This window comes from Nicotiana tomentosiformis, chromosome 5 (genome assembly GCF_000390325.3).
Source record: "Nicotiana tomentosiformis chromosome 5, ASM39032v3, whole genome shotgun sequence".
Classification (NCBI taxonomy): domain Eukaryota; kingdom Viridiplantae; phylum Streptophyta; class Magnoliopsida; order Solanales; family Solanaceae; genus Nicotiana; species Nicotiana tomentosiformis.
In genome coordinates this window covers 115,194,341-115,216,974 of record NC_090816.1, presented here as the reverse complement: position 1 = coordinate 115,216,974, position 22,634 = coordinate 115,194,341, and the positions used below count along the sequence as shown (strand labels likewise).

At 34.1% G+C, this 22,634-nt stretch overlaps 2 protein-coding genes across 2 annotated transcripts; one reads left to right on the top strand and one right to left on the bottom strand.

Annotated features, from left to right (window-relative positions):
• Positions 1–10,213: 10,213 nt before the first annotated feature.
• LOC138893029 (uncharacterized) lies at positions 10,214–11,908 on the top strand. The gene is made up of 4 exons (XM_070176796.1): positions 10,214–10,233; positions 10,648–11,159; positions 11,430–11,506; positions 11,639–11,908. The coding sequence occupies exons 1-4, from the start codon at positions 10,214–10,216 to the stop codon at positions 11,906–11,908; spliced, it is 879 nt and encodes a 292-aa protein (XP_070032897.1).
• An 8,776-nt stretch (positions 11,909–20,684) lies between these two features.
• On the bottom strand, positions 20,685–22,277 carry LOC104104601 (F-box/FBD/LRR-repeat protein At1g13570-like). The gene has a single exon (XM_070176795.1). The coding sequence runs from the start codon at positions 22,275–22,277 to the stop codon at positions 20,685–20,687; it is 1,593 nt and encodes a 530-aa protein (XP_070032896.1).
• Between the last annotated feature and the right edge of the window lie 357 nt (positions 22,278–22,634).

The following is a 22,634-nucleotide window of genomic DNA, read 5'->3' as shown; positions in this document are numbered from 1 at the left end:
GAAATAATTATTATAATAATTAATTCATGATTTAAAATAATTTATGATTTTTCAAGTAAGTAGGCAACAGTCAATTTGACGACGTATAGACACTCGTCACCTCGCCTATACGTCGTTCACATGCATTTCACATAACAAATAGTTTAAGGGTTCTATTCCCTCAAGTCAAGGTTAACCCCAACATTTACCTCGCTTTGCAAATTTCAATCAATTATTCAACCATAACTTTTCCTTTTAAATTTGCCTCCGAAACTTCAAATCTATTCACAAACAATTTAATATATTAAATACTAATCATAGAAATTAATTCCATATGAATTTACACATTTTCCTGATAAAAATCCGAAATTATTAAAATATTCGACAATGGGATCCACATTTCAAATTCTGAAAAAACTCGCGAAATCCGAACACCCATTCCGATACGAGTTCAACCATATAAAATTTGTCCAATTCCGATATCAAATGGACCTTCAAATCTTAATTTTTCATTTTTGGAAAGTTTTATAAAAATTCTAATTTCTTCCATCTAAATCCGAAATAAATGATGAATATAGGCTTAGATTTATGAAATAGAATCACTATATGATAAAGAACACTTACCCAGTTTGAAATCGTGAAAAATTCCTTTGAAATCGCCCCTAAGCCGAGTTATAATTGAGGGCCTGCCGCGTTCGCGATGAGTAGCAGCCCGCGGCTTTCGCGTTCGCGAGTCCTCCTTCACATTCGCGAAGGCTTTTCCCCCCTGGCCTTCGCGTTCCCAAGGCATTGCTCGCGTTCGCGATGAAGGAATGATCAACCCTCCCCTAGGTGTGCCTAACACTACGCGTTCTCGAGGAGCTGGTCGCGTTCGCGAAGGGTAATTCCCTCATCGCTTCACGTTCGCGACCAAGCCTTCACATTCGCGAAGAAGAAAACTTTAGCTGCCCAGTTTACTCTTCGTGTTCGCGAGAGTACCTTCGCGAACGCGAAGAAGGACATGCCAGAATACCTGCTGCAGCAAAATACCAGATTTTCAAAGTCTAAAACATCCCGTAGCCTATCCGAAACTCACCCGAGCCCTCGGGGCTCCAAACCAAACATGCACACAAGTCCTAAAACATCATACAAACTTGCTCGCGGGATCAAATCGTCAAAATAACACCTAGAACTACGAATCAGACACCAAATCAAATGATTCCCACCAAATCACGTCCGAATCACGTCAAATCAACTCCGATTCCCACCAAATTTGGCAGACAAGTCATAAATATTATAGTGACCTATAACGGGCTTCGAAACCAAAATATGGACCCGAGGCCAATAAATCCAACATTAGTAATTTCTTAGAAATCATTAAGCTTTCAAGCTTTTAGTTTTTCATCAAAAATTCATATCTCGGGCTATGGACCTCGGAATTTGATTCCGGGCATACGCCCAAGTCCCAAATCACGATACAGACTTACCGGAATTGTCAAAACACTGATCCGGGTCGGTTTGCTCAAAATGTTGACCAAAGTCAACTTAGTTGAGTTTTAAAGCTATATTTCACATTTTAATCCATTTTTCACATAAAAACTTTTCGGAAATTTGTACGGAATATGCACGCAAGTCGAGGAATGATAAATGGTGCTTTTTGAGATCTTAGAACACAAAATTTCTTATTAAATTTAAAGATGATATTTTGGGTCATCACATATTATCCTTTGCATAAAGCATTTTTTCTCTTATATGCTTAAAAGATGGGGGTAGAAAATAAAGCAGTAACACTTCTTGATCCTCATCTTTAATTTTAGCATTTATATTACTCAAATCCATAAGAATGGAATCAAAGGTGTCAAGATGAGAGAGAATACAGGTACCTTCACCCATACAAATTGTATAAAGCTTCTGCTTCAGGTAAAGTCTATTTTTCACCGTCTTCTTCATATATAAGGTTTTCAATTTTTTCCACATGCCTTTGGTTGTGGTTTCTACAGAAACTTCACGTAAAACCTCATTTGAGAGATTTAAAATGATACTTGCTTTTGTCCTTTTGTCTATGACGACAAACTCCTCATCCATCATTTTATCAGGCTTCTTCTCCTTTCCTTGCAACGCCAAGTCTAAGTCATCTTGAATTAGGATAGCTTCCATCTGTAATTGCCACAATCTGAAGTCTTTACTTCGGTCAAATTTCTCAACATAGGTCTTTGTTAGAGTCATTTTGGCTATTAAAACTAACCCAGTTAGATCCGGCTCTGATACCAATTTGTTATGGCAGGGAACCCTGGTAGTGCGGAATTTAGCCAAACAACGGTATACTGAAAATAACAAAGACAATGGAAGTTAATAACAACGACAATTAAAGCAGATAAAAAAGATACCAATTTAACGTAGTTCGGTTAGTGTGACCTACGTCCACAAGCGGAGAGGAACAATTTCACTATAACAATAAGAGTACAAAAGAGAGTACAAAATTAGAGTAAACACTCTAATTAATCCCAAATACCCTAAGAGAATAACCTTACAAGATCACTCCAAAGAAAGGGTTCACACAAGTGCTTCCCAACACTAACTCTCATACAAAACACTCTTAATAAAGGAGGAAAGGAAAAAATAAGAAATGGAGACTCAAGTCTTGTTGGTGTGTCTAAAATGAACTAATGGCTTTCCCTTTTATAGGCAAAAACGTTTTGGCCTTTTAGGTGTAAAAGAAGAGATACAACTTGTGCAAATGATATCCACCACACAATGTAATATTTTTGGGTCCCAAAAAATATTACCAACAAAGTCTACAATTTGCAAAGATACTTATGCTTATGTGTGATGGACTCCATTAACCAAAATATTGGCCATAATTACAAAAAGTCTAAGCTTGCATTATGTTACTCTTCCTGAATCAACACTTGATAGCCTAAATATTTCATGTTGTGGCCCTCATATCAAGATGATATCATTTCAATACTGTACCGGGTTCAGTTGCATTCGTGTTTCAAATCCTCCTAACCTTTTGTCTCTTAATATCTTATGCTGCCCAATTGAGGAAGTTCATATTGTTAATGCACCAAAATTGCTTTCTTTCGAATATGTGAACAAGGATATGCTGGGGCCTTCTTTTTATAGTGTTGACGTATTTCTGTATTCTTTGAACATTGGCACTTGCCAAAATCTCCGAAGAGTAGAATTTGTGATGGCCACAATTGATGATACCGATCCTTTTCAGCTCATACAAAAACTGCCCTTCATCAAGGAATTGAGCTTACGCTACTGTAAGTACTTGAAAATATTAAAAATCTCAAGTTCAGCCCTTGAGGTTTGTAGTATTGGAAATTGCGAATGCTTAGTGCAAGCCATTTTTGATGTGCCCAAGTTACTTTCGTAAGCCTTCTTTGATCAATTTAGAATACCTTCTCCATATATCGTTTGAACGTGCTCCATAGATCAGTACAATTCGCTTCAAGGAAACTTAAGAAAAAGAGAGAAAGACAAAGAATCATCTATTTCAAGGTAACTATTTGTTATTTAAAATGTATGAATACATGCCATCCCTTTTCCTATATATTCCTAACAATTACAATATGTTATTTGTGCAAATGCAGTCCCAGATGGAGAGCTCATCAAATTGGAGTGAGCTATACATTTGGGATTAGATTCTATATCTATTATTGTTTTCTTTTACTTTTTTATTTCCTTAATCCCCACCACCCCTACTACAAGAAAAAAATAATAAAACAAACGTGGAGACTTGCTTTGAGGTTCGTGGTTTATGTTAATTTAAGCTTATCTCAGTTTTCTCCATTAAACACCGAATCATATGCTGTTGATATAGTCTAAAATTGATTGGGTTCGTTATCTTTGCCGGCTTATCAAATGGTCTCAATGGCCAATGGATATATAGTTGCATAAACCGCAGTAAGATTGTAAACTAGTGGATTGGTATAGACTTCCCAAAAACAGAGGTGATATAGACTCTTGAATGGATAAACAAGAAGCAGTGGAAAAAGTTGGTAAAAAAGGTTATCGCTGCAGTTTGGGGTGCACTGATCTATCACATATGGAGAGCTAGGAATTAGAAAATATTAAGAGGAGTTAAAGTAAATACGAATTTTGGCGTAGTACAGATACAGAAAGAAGTAAGAGAACGAATAGATTTACTATAGAATTCTAAGAGAGCTCATAGCTGTATTTTTATGATTGATCAACTGTGTAATTAGTGCTTTGTTGGGGGCTTACCAGATCATAACACCCTTGCGTGCTCTTTAGGTGTATTATTTTTGTTTATCCCCCAAAAAAAAAAAAAAGAGATCAGACTAAAAAGTTATTAAAGCACGCTACTAATAGACTATTTGGCCAAACTTTTAAAATCAGCTTATGTTGAGATTTTGTTTTTTAAAAATAATTTTCTCAAAAGTACTTTTGGTGAGAAACAATTTGTGTTTGACTAATTAATTTAAAAATAATATTTTTGAGCAACAATTAATGTTTGATCAAATTTTTAAGAAGTGCTTGTTTATCAATTTGTGTTTGACTAATTAATTTAAAAATAATATTTTTGACCAAATTTTTAAGAAGTGCTTGTTTATTTTTCTCAAACAGATTGTAAGTCTAGACAAAGGCCGTCTTTGAATGTTTCTATGCACTCACCAAATGACATTTTCATAAAAAGGAGTACCAAAGGACAAATGAGGTAAATTATGCAAGATTCATCATATACTTATTATATATAGATCGTACATATATTATATATTTCTTGATATTTTTAATTATTTTAAGCGACGGTTATTTAGATTAATTCTTCAATAATATACTTTAAAAGAAACAAAAAATAATCATAAAAGTTGACGCTACTGAGCTAATTTATGTATCTTTTTACTTATTCCACCATTGAATTAATTCTAAACCATATAAATTGGAGGAGACCTTTCCATATTTTGAGGCAAAAAGTAGTTGATATTTCACACTCTGTAAGCGGTCTCCTCCACTTTCTTTTCCATTACTTTTTCAAAACGTAGGCATTCACTTTTTTCAAAGTCTTTCCAAAAATAAGACCAGTCAATTTTTAATTTTAGAAAAATTGATATCTCCAAACACCAAATTTGTTACTGAGAAGCATAGCAATTAAATTACTCTTTATCCCAAATTCAAGATTAAATCTTTTCTTACAAATTTTGTAACTCTCATGTTAACAATGATCCAAAGGCAAACAGATATATCCACTTTGCACGAAGAAAGAGAATCTTTATTGCAGCGATTCTTTTTAATTTGTGCCACTTACGAGAAAAGGATATTAAATTAACAGAACAAACAAATACAAAAAAATAAAAATTCCTGAGATTCTTTATATTGCTCGGGAAATCCTTACTCTTTGAGCTAGTTTTTGGGGTCTAATTAGACCTAAGGTTAATATAGCATGATATCAAAGTCAGTCCCCGATGTTGGGCTCCCAAGGGAGTGATGAAATCTCACATCGGTGGTGATGGACTTTTTATATGGCTTGTGCAATCCCCACCCTTATGAATTATAATATCAATTGTATCTACAGTTTCATGTACTGGTTTGTCAAATTCGCTTGTTGCATTTTCACATCTAATTAAGTAACAAAACAATTTTGTACAAGTCACAAAAGTTAGATAAAAGTCAGTAAGTAGCAATGTATTCTTTTCTTTAAATAGTACTAACGTGGAATCTCCAACATGAAATAGAGAAAACAAACCCTAGTGCCATGGATATAACTTCAGAGTTATCAACAATTGTTGAAGAAGTACCAGTGGAGACTTAGCAAATGTACTTGGAAAGAGTATCTCATAAATGCTCAGATAGAGTACAAGAAGACGATAGGAGGCGATTGGCTTCCTCTTGATAGGAAAATGTTTGCAGCTAACCCTCGTATTATTGAAGAGATTCGCTTCAAGTAGGCTTAAAGGAAAAGAGAAACAAAGAATTGTCTATTTCAAGGTAGCTATTTGTTATAGAAGACATTAGTGAAACAACACATATTTGGCTTAATTCTTACGTAGTTCATAACTTTAGTTTAGTTAGAAGTTAAAACATATACTTCCATATAAGTTATAACTCTGAAGCATTTTAAGATTTATCTATGTATGAAAAATTCAAAGGAGTATTAAAATAAAATAAAAATTAATCTAATACTCCTTAAAGTTACAGAAAATTCATCTTAAGACTACTAATGAAGCAAATAAATAAAGTATTATTAGAAGATCAGATTTATATAAATGATATACAAACTTTCCGATTAGCAACAAAGAATCGTTCATAAAGATCAACGTCAACAAAAATGAAACTTTGGTATTGAAATCTTGTCCGTGGAAGGTAGATACTTAGTATTTGAGATAAACAAAAGCAAAATACTATAATAGAGCAAAAGAAATTCATATATATATATATATATATATATATATATATATATTATTGATTAATACTTATTTTTTTAGTGAAACAAAACCAAGGATATGAAGGAGTAGCTTTTATTATATTACCTTATTCCTAAGAATCAACGGTATAATTACCCCCGGTAAGAATTTACCCAACACGTGGTTCTGCACCTATTGGTTTGATTAAAAACACAAGTTACTACCATTTACCCTTTGTTTATAACACCCTTTGCAGTTGGAATGTTATTTCATGTATTACACTACTATTTAAAATATTTTTTTGATGATCCACACATTCAATTGAGTAACTTCAGCATTAAAGATAATCACACACAAGTTAAATTAAGGAATGAAAACTGTGAAAATCACAAAACTAAAAAAAAAATGATAATGGCTGACAGATGATCATGAACTTAACCAATTCTTAAAAGATAGTCCTATCAGGTTACAAATAGACTTTAAAGAAGAGAAGGAATCAAACTTGTAAATCCTACTACTAAGATACACTCGACTATGTAGAAGACATTTATGACCTTGGAAGCTCCAACTACGTTGAACCTCTATCTCTGTTTCCGCCTCAAAGGGTAAACACGATTCTTGCTCCCTCATTGCCAAGCTTACCTAGTTCTTTTATGTATAAAAGATATGAGCTTCTATCTTCTTTCCATAAGGAATACAAATGTTGGCTTCTTTCAATAATTAGCAAACTGAATTCTACCAAGGATGTCATTGCTGAAAGATTTTGGTAGATACAAACAGAAAGTTGTTAGATTATGATATACCTCAATGAATAAATGTAACATGTAGAAAACTAATCACACGTCAACTATCGATAGTTGATCCTCAGAAATCTATTCCTATTCTCAAACTCAACCTCTTTAGCAAAGGGGTTCCCACACAATTGCTTCCAACTTCATTTGTTCTAGTATTAACCTCTAAATGTGGTCACTAAAAGTGATGAAAGCTATAATGTCAAGTTGAGAAGAATGACAAATACTCTAGATGGAGTGGTTATAGTCCACAGGAAAAATAAACTTAAGAATGAAAATAAACTCAGAGAAAAAGTATATATTTTTGATTCTCTACGGGCAACTCAATTCTACAAAACTCTGTTGCTCCGAGGTAGAAAACTAATTGTGACTTCAGTTTCACATAATACTAACAAATAGTGACTTAAATTTTACAGAATATTCTATAAATGGCTGATTAACAAACTATAATACCATGGACCCAATCAATGCTCCAGATTGACTTTACCGCAGGTTAACAAAATATAGACGATATACGATAGGTTAGATGCTTACCTGACAAAAAATGCTCCAAGGATAGCTAAATGGGGACAGCTGGAGAATTTGAATAACAAATTATTAGTAAATATGGTCACTGAAAGTGATGAAAGCTAAAATGTCAAGTTGAGAAGAATGACAAATACTCTAGATGGACTGATGGAGCGGTTATAGACCACCGGAAAAATAAACTTAAGAATGAAAACAAACTCAGAGAAAAAGTATATACTTTTGATTCTCTACTTCTCTTCGGGCGACTCAGTTCTACAAAACTCTGTTGCCCCGAGGTAGAAAACTAACTGTGACTTCAGTTTCACATAATACTAACAAATAGTGACTTCAATTTCACACAATATTCTATAAATGACTGATTAACAAACTATAAAGGGAGTAAAATATACCATGGACTCAATCAATGCTCCAGATTGACTCTACTGCAGGTTAACAAAATATAGACTATATACGATAGGTTAGATGCATACCTAACAAAAAATGTTCCAAGGATAACTAAAGGGGGACAGCTAGAGAATTTGAATAATAAATTATTAGTGATAATGATTACGCAACAACTAAATTATTCACAAACTTGTATGGAAAAAGAAAAGCATGAAAATTGGAGCTGAAGCATTAACGTTTTGTACCAATTAAGAATGAAATCTTGATTGGTGACAAACTAAGAAAATTTATACTATTTTAGTACCCGGAATCGCAGAGACTGGCTTTAAGGCCTTACGCTTGTGTCTGACATCTTAGAACTCCAAGTTCACAGTAAATTTAAATTTCCAACAGAACAAAGTGAAAAAGAAACCAAAAAATTAAATCTTCTAGTAGGAACAATCCAACATAGCATGACGGCTAATTTAAAAGATCCAAACACCAATTAGCAATAATCAAATGATAAATTTATCAATCACCACCAAGTATATGTTGAAAAAGAATGTTGGAGACAATGGAAACTAAAAAGTCCAATACCAAGCAACAAATAAAAATTTTGTGAAATATTCCAGAAGTTGAATAACAAAAAGACAAAAACTTAAATATTAAAATTGGAAATAGACAACAATAGAGATACCTTCAGTCTTGCAGGCAGAACGCTGAGAAAACAAACTAAACATGAAAGAGAATAACTATGTTCCAAAATCACAAAAAAAAGATTTACCTTGAGAAAGACAAAAAAAAGATTTATCTTGAGAATTGAGAGAAACAACTTCTCTGTGGCAATTGGAAAAAAGAAGAGTACTAAAAAACAGAGGATGAAGAGAAAGACAAGTATGGTCAAATCCTGTATGATAAAAGATTAGAAGGAATTTTCAAATTTGCCAAATATTGATACTGAAGGTAGGAAAAGCAAGTTGTTGCTTCAAATTTGTCAAATATTGATACTGCATCTTTTGCAAGCGTAAGTGCATGTAATTTATATCATCGTGCCATTGAGTGTTCTCTTCACAAGCTTCATTCTGTCAATTTTAACAGCATCAGAAATCAACGGTTGTCCTCGTTAGATTGATATTGCCGCATCGTGGTGGGCAATTATGGTGGGTTGATTGAAATATAAGGTTAAAGTGGGGTGTGAAGAGAAACTATTAGCTTTGCAACTTTAATTGTCACCTTTATTTTAATAGTTTTAACCGTTCCAATAGCTGATAGATAGGTATTTTCGTTATTCCTCTCAACCGTATAAGAACTGATCAGAGAATAAGCTAATTTTGTGCTTCATTTAAATGTCAAACACCCCAAAAAGGCAAACAACATGATAATTAAGAGAAAGAATACTTAGATAAAAAGGCAAGAATATGAGAAAATTAAAAAACAGATTTCCTAAGCAATGCAATGTTACTGCAAATAAGTCGTATTCTGATTATTAAAATGTTGCTTGTATGTTAAATGCATAAGTCGCTCGTAAATCAAAGCATGAAAGAGTGGAGCGGAAAATAATATGAGAGAAGGGCAAATATAGTAATAGAAATATACAAGAATGTTTTATAATCAAAAGGAATATATGAACTAACAGGAAGTTGAAAATCTAATAGTCGAAACTCCATATGACTAAACTGTAATGAACATTTAAAGACACTGTATAATTGAACGATCACAATTATTCAAGGTCGTTTGTTCCTTTTTTGTCCCAACTATTAACTATACAAGGTGTAAAAGAATAACCGACCTGCATTTGTTGAGTGGTTTGTCCTGCAGCAGTTTGAATTGTTCCTCTATAGGGCTTTTTTTGTCGAGCACTTCATGGGCATCAACATAAACATGCTCTGTTAATTTCATTTTTTTACAGAAAAAACTTGGTAAGCACTTACGATAAGCAACGGTTAAAAATTTAGTGAAATATTCCAGAAGTTGAATAACAAATAGATAAAATCTAAATATTAAAATTGAGAATAGATAAATAGAGATACATTCATGTTGCAGGTATAACGCAGAGAAAACAAGCCAATGAAAGAGAATAACTATGTTCCAAAATCATAAAGAAGAGATTTACCTTGAGAATTGAGAGAAACAACTCTTCTGTGGCGATTGGGAAAAAGAAGAGTACTAAAACACAGAGGATTGAAGAGAAAGACACGTATGGCAATTAAGAGAGGAGAGTGAGCGATGTTATGGAAGGAATTTAAGCAGAAACGATTGTTGGTTTTTTTGCTTTTTGACATATGAGTGTAACCGATGGAATTTAGAAAAAAGACGGGACTGTTAATTTTCATGAGGAAACTATTTTTTCTTCGTTAAAAAAGGGAAAGCTCTAAGAAAAGAGATAAATACAAAGCCTGACATTTGATAGATGCCACATCATATTTGTATTCCCCTGCTTTATATATGCATAGAGATTTTAGTGGCAACCAACATCAGATTAAATACTTTAGATTTCTGAATTGTTGGATGAACCAAGAAGGCTTATTTGACATTGTCAAGGAAGTTTGGGATATTGTTGTGATAGGCAATCCAATGTGGATCCTACAATCCAAGATCAAGGCTCTTAGTAAAAGGTTGACTCAATGATCCAGGAATGAAATAGGAGATATAAATGAAGTTGTTATAAGTTGGGAGGAAAAGCTCCAAGAATTAGAAGATATTGACATTGAGAATATTTCAGAAAAGAGTAGAGAGGATGTCAACAAAGCTCATGCTCAATATATTAGATGGTTTAGTCTTCAAGAATCACTGATTAGACAGAAATCTCAGGTAAAATGGTTTGAAGAGGGGGATAATAATACTAGCTACTTCCACTCAATCCTTAGGGAGAGAAGAAGAAGGCAACTGATTAACCGTATCAAAAATAGAAAGGGTAATTGGATCAAGGGGGATGAGAAGATAGTCAGAAAAGCTGTTAAACATTTTCAATCTCTCTTCAACCTTACTCCTCCTACGATCAATACTTCTATCCTGAATTGTATTCCTTATTGTATCTCAAGGGATGACAATAACATGCTGAGCAAGATTCCTGATAATAAAGAAATCAAGGAAGCTGTTTTTAGCCTGAGCCCTCATAGCACTGCAGGTCCAGATGGCTTCAATGGTATTTTTTTTTAGAGTTGCTGGGACATTATACAACAGGAGATTACTGCATTTTTGATAGAATTCTTCAAGGAAAAATGTTTGACTAAATTCTACTCTCATACTTGCTTGGTGTTAATTCCTAAAGTTGATACTTCTACTACTTCTGCCGAGTTTAGACCTATTAGTCTTTCAAATTTCACTAACAAGATTATTTCTAAAATTATTTCTATTAGAGTGAATACTCTTTTGTATAGATTAGTTTCCCTGAATCAAATTGGATTTGTTAAAGATAGATTGATTTCTAAGAATGTCCTGCTAGTCCAGGAAATTATTCACAATATTGCTCATATAAACAAAGGTGGTAATGTAGTGATTAAACTTGATATGGATAAAACTTATGATAGAATGTCATGGGATTTTATTTATGCCGTTTTAAGAAAATTTGGTTTCTCGGATAGTTGGATTCTAATGATTCATAATCTCATCGCTAATGTGTAGTACTCTGTCATTGTCAATGGTACTAGACGTGGTTTCTTCTCATCATCCCAAGGGATTAAACAAGGAGATCCTTTATCTCCAACTCTCTTCATAATAGCTGCTGAGGTCTTGTCAAGGTCTCTTAACTTCCTTTATAGGAATCCTAAATTCACTCCCTTCTCTATGCCTGCTAACGTTACAAAGATTAACCGCCTAGCCTATGCTGATGACATTGTTATTTTCTGTAGTGGTGGTTCTACCTTAGTTAAGCTAGTCATGAACACTATTTAGAAATATGAAAGAAGCTCGGGTCAACTTGTTAATAAGGATAAAAGCTACTTCTTAACTGCTCCTAATACTGCTGCAACATGAATCAACATGATTAGAAAATGTTCAGGCTTTATGGACAAGGCTTTTCCCTTTACTTATCTAGGTTGTCCTCTTTATGTGGGAAGAAAAACAATTGATTACTTTGATAGCATGATTAGTAATGTTGTTAGAAGGCTTAATGACTGGCAGAGTAAATTTCTTTCTCATGGTGGTAAAGCTACTTTGATTAAAAGTGTGCTTTAATCTATCCCTATTTATACTTTATCTGCTATGTCTCCCCCTAAAGGAGTGCTTAGATTAATTGAAAAATACTTTGCCAACTTCTTTTTGCGTAACTCTGTGGATCAAAAAAATTATCATTGGAGTTCCTGGAACAATGCTCTTCCTACTGAGGAAGGAGGCATTGGCATCAGGAGAATGGAGGATATTAGCAACATGTTAGCCATGAAAAGGTGGTGGAGGATAAGGTTGACATCATCTCTTTGGGCTAATTTTATCAGAAACAAATACTGTGTGAGGTCCCATTTGGTCTCAAAGAAATTGGCACCAGGAAACTCTCATGCCTGGAATCATGTTCTCAAAATGAGGAATATTGCAGTAAACTAAAGGACACTTTACCGAATCAATTGATCCACCACATCCAATCCATAATTATTTGCAATCAAGACAAGGAGGATCAAGTATTCTGGGACCTTTCAGAAAATGGCAAATACACTAACAGGAGTGCATGGAACATGGTAAGGAAGTCTAGTCCAAAAGTGCAATTCATCAATAAGGTATGGAATTCTAATATCCCTTTTAAAATGTCCTTCTTGGTTTGGAGACTTTGGAATGGTAAACTCCCATTTGATGGTGTGATTACTAAGTTTGGCAAACAAATTAATTCTAGATGTAACTGTTGCTTAAACCCAACTACTAATAGCATGAATCATGTATTTATAGAGGGGCAAAATGCTACTTATATTTGGAAACTTTTTGAAAATGCTCTTGGTATCTTGTATCACCCCATCCCATTAGATACATGCTTAACACCCGGTGGGCCTCTAAGGCAACCAATGATGTTTGTAGACTAGTTTTAAATATTACTCCTATTATCATTTGCTGATTTCTTTGGAGAGAATTCTGTGCCTGCAGATATGGAGATTAAAAAAACTTCAACATTTACAAATTGCACCATCAAATCTCTTGGAGTATCGAGACTGCAGTCAATAAAGCCTATCCCAACTCCAAACTCAAAATGCCATGGAATAGCTTCTGTGAACTACTGGCAAGACTACAACCTGTACATAAATGCGTGGTGGTTCAATGGAAAAAAACAGACAAGGACAGGATCAAGATCAATACTGATGGGAGCTATTTCCAAGGGGAAGGAAAAACAGGGTTAAGAGGAGCTATCAGAGATGAGCAGGGAGATATAATCATGGTCTTTTCTATACTATTCAATGCTGAAAATTACAACATTGCAGAGGCTCAGGCAGCATGGTTTGGTACCAACTGGTGCGTGCAAAAGGGATTCACTCGAGCCACCCTCGAGTTGGACTCTCTTTATATTGTAGATATCCTTTGTAAAGAGAGCACAACTAACTACTAGCTCAACCAAATCACTAACAAGATTAGAGACACTATTAAAACCTCTGATATCCACATTATACACTGCTATAGAGAGGCGAATCAACTTGCGGATTGCTTCACTAAAATGCAGTAAAGAACCAATAGGCTGCTTACTTCTACTCCAACCATCAACTGCCTAGCCAAGCTAAGGGCCCCCTTTTGCTGGACAAGGAACATGTGCCATGTATAAGGAACATATATGATAAGGCCAATTTTTTTGTTAGCTAGGTTTGGTTTTTGTAATTAGAGGGGGGATCTATTTATAATCTCCTATGCCTCAACTTTTGAAGGGTGTGTTCTACCCTCGTGTTGTATCAACAAACTATCTTTTTTGCTAATTACCCCCCCCCCCCCCAGTATAACTGGGAAATGTTAAAAAAAAAAAAGAATGTGTTTTTAATAAAATAACATAAATATGAGACGAGTCATGACATTGTACTAAAATATTCAACAATAAAGATAATAAAATCGCATAAAATAAATATTATTAATAAGCCATAATGAAAACAAATAGAATTTAAAATTATGATTAATAAGTACTATTATTTACATGCCTAACCACTAAAAGAAAAATAAGTTATATATTTTATCTGAACCATGGAAAAACTAAAAAATAGATATCCAACACTATTTTCATTCATAGTACAATTGAATTGAATGCCTTTTATTAGCATTAGTATTGATTTGATTTTGGTTTAGGATTTATTTGAGTTACTGACATTTATGGACTATAAAACTTATTGGAGCATCCAAAAATTATAAGACCAAACTTGAAATAATACGTTAAAGGATAAAACTATGAAAACGCTTAAGAAATATTTATAAACTACACTACCATAAATATTTTTATGTATTAAATATATTTAAAACCTCTATACATATAATGTCGGGTTGGTTTGGTTTCGGTTTGATTTTTTTTAGTTAAAACCAAACCAAACCAAACATGGTTGATTTTTTTTTCCAACACCAAACCAAATCAAGTCAAACCATAGTTGGGGTTTTTTCTCGGTTTGACTTGAATTATCGGGTTGATGCGATTTGTCGGTTTCATTTGAACATCCCTAATGTTGAACATTAACTCTCATATTCCTGTCAATTTTACTTTCCGCAATTAAAAATTTACTGCACCTATTATTCAAATCCAAAGATAATATTTTTGTGCAAATACTAAAGTCAGCCAATCTAAGTCAAATTAGGTGGGCAGAGTTGCTTTTAATCGAACGGTAAGTTTAAAAAGAACACAATTCACTCTCCATCTTGTATTTTTAGATTTTGCACCTTATGGAGAGTACGTAAGGTTTGAATAATTACTCTAGTCCTATTAAAAGGAAGGATAATACCAAAGCTCATTTGATTTAATAGATTTTTTAATACAACGTTTAGGTTCCACTCTTAATCGTCATTCGTCATAAGGAAGCAAACAAACCGGATTACATGAGTAATCCTCACTCATTGTTGCTAAGTTTTTTCCCCTTTGATATATGTTGCTAGGATTGTTTCAGAATTTATTCTGGAGGTTAAGAGAGTTGATTTCGATTTAGGAGTGATTTAATCGTTATATACATTTATAAGCAATACTAGATACATATGGGGTACTCATGCTTTCATTATCAAAGGGGAATTTGATAAAGCGGCCCTAGACATATCTTTTAGGAAAAAAACAATATTGTGCAAGATGTAAGAAAATTTATAGAATCTTAGCAGAACTCGTTAATTAACAAAACCTAGCAGCTAAATAGTTACACTTGTTAAGACCTTAAGAAATCCACAAATATATCACAATATAGCAAGATTATGAAAAATTAACAAAAATGAGGGTGTTGTGGGACCCATAAAAAAAAGAAATAAAGAAAAAGATGGAAAAGTTGGAGAAGACAAATTAGGCTGCCGGAAAATTTGTAAAAGTTGGGCAGGGACTTTGCAAATTGTTGAACCAATTCGATTGGTTGGGTTGGTGGCAATTGTGCCTATAAAAGGAGTTATTCGTTCCTCGTTGAAGACACACCAAAACAAAGAGAAGCAATAGAAGTTAGAGAGAGTAATCTATATATTGTAGTATGTGAGATAAATAATGAGTGTGAGTAATATTGTAGTGATATATTTTAAATAAAGAGTGTTATTTTTTTTAAAATTATAGTAGTCTCTTGACACTACTAAGTTGTAATATTATAGTGGTAATATTGCTTCTTTCGGGTATTGTATTTACCTCATTAAAAGAGTTGATGTTGTTGTTACTCCCTTGTGTTATTAGTATTTTCCGTGGTTATTATTTCTGGGCGGGATTATTATTTTTTCCAACAACGTGGTATCAGAGTCATGACGAATAATGGTCCGCTATCTTTTCAGTACCCCGGTCTCACAAAAGATAATTATGAGAAATGATGTCTACATATGAAAGCCATTCTTGACTCTCAGGATGTATGAGAAATCGTAGACAGAGGGTATGCGAAACCCGATAATGAGGAAGCTCTACCTCAAAATGAAAAAGAGGTTTCGCAAAGACGAGGAGTGAAGAAAAGCCAAGTGTCAAGCACTTGAGAATCTTTGGGAGCATAACATATGGCCATGCTCCACAGCAAGTGAAAGTGAAGCTTGATGATTGAAGTGTCAAGCATGTGTTTATTGGCTATGATACGAGTTCAAAAGGATACAAATTATATAACCCAAGCAGTGGCAAGGTGGAGGTGAGTCGTGATGTTGAATTAAATTAAGAATTGGCATGGAATTGGGAGGCTCGGGAAGAAACTTCATATGATTTTCTTTCATACTTTGGCGATGAAGAAGAACCAGAAACCGTGGAACCTGTGCAAGATGCAACTCCACCTCCTTCACCAACCAATATTGCATCTCCTTCTTCTCAAGAAAGTTCAAATGAACAATCGCAAAGGACGATGAGCATTCAAGAGCTCTATGATGACACAGAAGAAAATATTAATTTTGATTTTTTGTATTGTCTCTTTGCTGATAGTGAATCAATGAACTTTGATGAAGGTGTTACAGATAAAAGGTGGACACAAGCCATGGAGATGGAGATCGAGTCAATAAATAAGAACAACACTTGGGAGATAACAACTCTTCCCAAGGGTCATCGAGCAATTGGAATGAAATGAGTATACATGGAAAAGAAGAATACTCATGGAGATGTGAAGAGACACAAGGAAAGACTTGTTGCTAAAGGCTACAAGCAAAGGCAATGTATTGCCAAGAAGGAAGAAAAGCTCAAGTATGTGAAATCTCATGATCAAATTGCGGATATCCTTACAAAGCCTCTCAAGTTTGAAGATTTTCATTGATTGAGATCAAGTCTTCGCCGAGGCTAGGACAAGACACTTACCAGTACATGAGGTCGGTTGTACTGATACTGCGGAATAAAAAAGAAAAATTAAAATTAAGGGAGAGATTTGTAAGACCTACCTAAATAAATAAAGTAAAAGAGAAACAAAAATGATTGGAGGAAATTGTGGCTATGGGAGGCGTGTCTATGTTCTAATATACAAGTTGCAACTAGTCACAAAACGTGTTTTGGCCGATGACAATTTGCACTGCAAAAGCCAAGAATAAACCATTCTGATTGGTCCAATGGTTGGCAAGTTTTTATATAAAAAGCAGGCTCCATTTATCTCTTGAAGTACACCAAAATCTAGAGAAGCCGGAGAGAGTCAGAGAGAGTAATTCACAGATTGTGGCAGTCTGTGAGATAAATATTGAGTGTGAATAATATTGTAGTGAGGTGTTTAATATAAAAAGTGTTATTCTTTTAAAGTTGTAGTAGTCTCTTGATGCTACAAAGTTGTAATATTATAGTGATATTATATTTCTCGCTCGAGTATTGTGTTTTATCCCGTTAAAATATTTGATTTCGTTGTTATTCTCTTGTGTCATTGTTATTTACCGTGAATATTATTCCAGAGTGGGATATTATTTCTCCCGCATAAGTTTCATTCAAAATGCAGAGGGGTAGTGTTTCCCAAGCATTTAAATTTAAGGGGATTGAGTGGATTTTACTGGAAAGATTAAAGAAAATTGAGATAGAAGAGGAATATATATTGCCGGAATCTGTGACAAGAAGGCACGCTCTAACAATTATTGCTGATCAGCGGTACTTAAAAGAATAATTCATGTCCATCAAAGTTTATAAACAAAAAGAGAACCAAGAATAGAAAATAAAAGGCTACACAATTTCTTGAAGAAGGCTAAGAAAAGAACTCATTGATAGTACAGGATAAGAGAGAGTGAAGTACTTCTTGAGATTGAGATTGAGAAAATCATAGTTGTGTGACATCTCGTGCAGGAGAGCTGAGTGTAAAAATTAACCGATAAACATCGGTTGGCAGTGAACATGTGAAAATTATTGGAAACTGTATCAAGCTATTTTTTATCCTTAGTTAGAACTGAGCCTCCATTGATCATTGAGGTACAAAAAGTTAAAATATGAGTTAGACATCTCAAATTTTGTACATGATCATTGAGTTGAGACTATTGCAGTTTGTTCTATTCGATCCAAAAAAACGAAATATAGAAGATTGTTCAATGTTAAATTGATCTTCTTTCAATGTTAGTTTAGAATTTTTTTTTTAATTCTTTGAGTGCCTTTGTAGATATTTTTCAAGCTACTTTGATAAGCAACTATTAAAATTCGTCCTTAATATTGAATGACTCTTAAAAATAGTAGTTACTACAGTATTATTTGTTTCAACTTATATTTAGAATTAAAAGTACTAAGAGAAACTGTATAAGGTAGAAGAATACTCAAATTGGAAAGTGAATGAGGTAAAAAATGTTAATTCAATTACCGTTAACAATTTTTATATCACTTACCTCGGTTGAAAAAGTTTTTCAAAACTAAATCAGTAAAGTTCAACATAATAACACAATAGAGATTAAACAAATTGGTTAGACATTGGCAATAATTGAAATTGATTATAGCGTCTTTAGATTTAATTAAATTATAAAAGTAAAAAAAAATTAAGGCCTCACTTTTTATTTTTGCATTAGGCCCTATATTATATCGAGTCGCCCCTGCTAGTGTTACCAACCCTTTTACTTGTGTTGAGTTGAAGATATGGACTCCCTCTGATCCATGGCTGAGTGTTGCTAGTTTATCTGCAGGCTTGTTAGCTTCTCTTTAGCAATGGTTGATGACGAATCCATGCTCTTCAGCTAACTCTTGAATTTCCTCTATTTACTTCTTCATTCTCCATATTGGCTTCCATTCTCTATTAACACATTTTGTGAGCAACATGGAGTCTGTCTCTCGCAGAACAAGACTTAATCCTCGGTTGGTGCACCATTTTAGACCAAAGAGCATTGCAGATGCTTCTACCATGTTATGTCAAATGTTTGAGTCACAAGCTTAGCATAAGCTGGTCTGCGTCTCCTAACATTGCTCTTTCAAACTGGTTTCTCAGTACTTGCACCATATTAAACAATATGTTAGTAGTTGATATGTAAAAGGAAGGTCTTACACCTTCAAATAGATTCTAGTGATGTAGGCCAGAATAGGATTAGTGGTTTTATGGTTCCGCCAATTGAGCAAAGTTATCTTGAGGTTGATATTTCTATGGTCAACGCCAATAGGGGCAGCATATTTTTTTGGCATGGTCACCATGACAAAGAATATGATCAACAATTTCCAATTCAGCTTTCATATTATCAATGTTACAACAATAACATTTACGGACTAGGATGTAACCAAACCTAGTCACATGAATAGCTCAATGTTACAACAACAACAATGCAAGTTTGTCATGAATAGCTCTCCAAGTTAGAAAAGACATTTTGAACGGAATACTTTTATGCCACATTTTGCTATCCACATAGATTGGCTCTCCTCTCTATCTAAACGTTGTTCCATGCAGAACCAACCGAGAATCCTGTATGATCGAGATGGTGTCCACGGGCGGATTTATAGGTGTAGTTATGGGGTACGTGAACCCATGATCTCTCCATATGTACATTTCTAAATATCGGTATAATATTAACCGTCTAAAATCGGTATAATATTAACTGTTAGCACAAATGTTCCAAGAAAGTTAAATGATGCACTTGATTGGAGAATGAGTTATTTACCAAGATGTATAGGGATCAATTCCCACTTGTTATAATTTTTCCTTCTTTTTTTAGTAGTGCACCCATGTACTAGAAATCTTAGATCCATGTTCAGTTAATCCAACGTAAGTTAAACGTGAAAACAAGTTGGCTGTATTTCAGCGGCATAGCATAATATGTCGTTTATATAATATGGATTTCGTCGTATCTACAGTTTCTTGTAGTAGCTTATCAAATTTGCTTGTTACATTTTCGCATCTAATTAAGTAACAAAACTTTTGTACAAGTCACAAAAATTGGATAAAAGTCCTTAGCACGTGATGACGTGAATATTAGCTCTTCTGATTGGAGCAAGTCCATTTACCAATCTTCTCTGCCAACTTTTAGTTACTGTATTTCATTCAGATAGGAAACCAGAGAAAACGTTTTCTGTAGCGTTTAAAGGAAAGGTAAAAAAAAAGAAGAAAAAGATAATAGCCACTAGCCAGACACTAATTGCAGGTCTCTGATGTGAAATTCAGAGCAAACAAACCTATTGTTCAAATCCGGGGAGACATTTGGTTGCAACGTTGAACTCCACACCAGTCATGCTACTGGTATTCTAGTCAGTTCCCCTAGCATTGCAATATATAGTAGCTTCTATTTACAGAGTATGCTCCATTAAAAGTCGAAGCAGTGTAAAAGAGAATTTGAAAGTTAAGTTGAAGAAAAGAGTTTGATAAGCCGACGAAGATAAATAACGAACCCAATTAATTTAGACCATATCAAGAGCATAGCATTCGATGTTCAATGGACATAACTGAGATAAGCTTAAATTAACATAAATCACGAACCTCAAACCAAGTCTCCACGTTATATATATATTTTTTTTTATTGTGGTGGGGATTAAGGAAATAAAAAAGTAAAAGGAACAATAATAACTATAGAATCTAATCCCAAATGTATCGTTCACTCCAATTGATGACCTCTCCATCTTGGACTGCATCTGCACAAATAACATATGGTAATTGTTAGGAATAGGAAAAGGGATGGTATGTATTCATACATTTTACATATAAAATAGTTACCTTGAAATAGACTATCCTTCATTTTTGTCTTTCCTTTTAGCTTGCTTGAAGCGAATTGTATGGATCTCTTCAATAATCCCAGAGTTAGCTGCCAACATTTTTCTATCAAGAGTCATCCAATTGTCTTCTATCTTTCTCTTGTATTCTATCTGAGCATTTATGAGATACTCTTTCCAAGTACATTTGCTAAGTCTCCACTGGTACTTCTTCAACAATTGTTGACGTAGAAACTTTCTAAATCCTTCGTTACACTGTACTATTAAACTCTTGGGCCAACAAGTCCAGAAGATGGCATCAAAGTAAGTTGAATATGACGCAGTTGAATACCCAGAAATAGATATCAAATTCTCAACTTGAGGTGTGGGATGATGATCACTTATTCCACTTGCTCTCAAACTTTTAGAGCGGAACTTCCAAAGTGTATTAGACAATGTCAAGTCTACAGGCTGACCATTCAACTCAACTAGATATCTCCTTAAGTCAATGAACCGCTGAGCATTCCATAGATTGGGATAATCTATGGAAATCCTGCATTGGCTTGAATCACGTTCAAAAGAGAGAGAAGGTAGTCTAAATTGATTGGAAATGACCAAGGAGAGTAACTTGGGCACATCAAAAATGGCTTGCACAAAGCATTCACAGTTTCCTATGCTACAAATCTCAAGGGTTGAACTTGAGATTTTTAATATTTTCAAGTACTTACAGTAGCGTAAGCTCAATTCTTTGATGAAGGGTAGTTTTTGTATGAGCTGGAAAAGATCAATATCATCAATTGTGGCCTTCACAAATTCTACTCTTCTGAGATTTTGGCAAGTGCCAATATTTAAAGAACGCAGAAATACGTCAAAACCATATGAATAAGGCTCCAGCTTATATTTGTTCGTATATTCGAAAGAAAGCAATTTTGGTGCATCAACAATATGAACTTCCTCAATTGGGCAGCATAAGATATTAAGAGACAAAAGGTTAGGAAGATTTGAAACACGAATGCAACTGAACCCGGTACAGTGTTGGAATGATATCATCATGAGATGAGGGCCGCAACATGAAATTAGGGTATCAAGTGTTGATTCAGAAACAGTAACATAACACAAGCTTAGACTTTTTAGGTTACGACACTTAATTTTACTATCTTCAAATAGTATTGATTTTAGTTTCAGTATTTTGCATTGATTTAGCTCCAGTTGCTGTAAAGATTCCATCGCAAATATGCTATCAGCCGACAAATTATATCTTTCTGAAAATAATCCCGATATGCTTTTCACCAAAAGTGAAACCTGTGAAACCTTTTTCTTTGCTATGATATCTAACCATTTATCCACTATACCATCACAATCAGTTTGATCAGAAAAAAAGATACAAAGCTTAACATTTGAAACAAGTAGTTTTTCACGGTGATACTTTTCCAAAGTATCGTCCACAATCTTCAAGAACTTACCATGCTGTCTTTTAAAATCAGATTCATCAAAACTGAGTTTGGGATTCGTAGAACATGCTTTAAGCCATGGTTTTGACAACACACTGGTTTGAGCTGCAGTTTTTGTGGAGAGACGAGAGAGTATATTGTGGAGAATTTCTGTTGGTAATTCTGAAGTTCTATCCATGGTACTGGGGTTTGTTTCCTCTATGTAATGTTGGAGATTCCACGTTAGTATTTAAAGAAGAGAATACATGAGCCATTGGAAGTCTAGTCCATATATAATTACTGGTTCTCTTTAGTGTCCAGTGACACGAGTCTTTGGAGTTTAGAGGAACTCTATTTACACCACAATTTAATCGAACAGATGAGTACAACTCTTGGATTAAAGATTTTTATTAGCACAAAAAACTCAGACGAAAATAGAAGAATAGAAAGGATATATACTGTCCGGCTTTTATATTGGTAGATGGTCATTGAACTATTTTTCAATTTCACTAAAGTCATTTAACTATGTTTTGTCACTTAAAAGTAACTAAACTTT

Bases quoted from the DNA above. Each gene is read 5' to 3' on its own strand.
- LOC138893029 (XM_070176796.1), top strand. From the start codon at position 10,214: ATGGCAATTAAGAGAGGAGA. The intron at 11,160-11,429 runs GTATTTTTTTTT...GATTTGTTAAAG, and splicing joins AGGTCCAGATGGCTTCAATG to ATAGATTGATTTCTAAGAAT. The intron at 11,507-11,638 runs GTAGTGATTAAA...GCTAATGTGTAG, and splicing joins ATATAAACAAAGGTGGTAAT to TACTCTGTCATTGTCAATGG.
- LOC104104601 (XM_070176795.1), bottom strand. From the start codon at position 22,277: ATGGATAGAACTTCAGAATTACCAACAGAAATTCTCCACAATATACTC.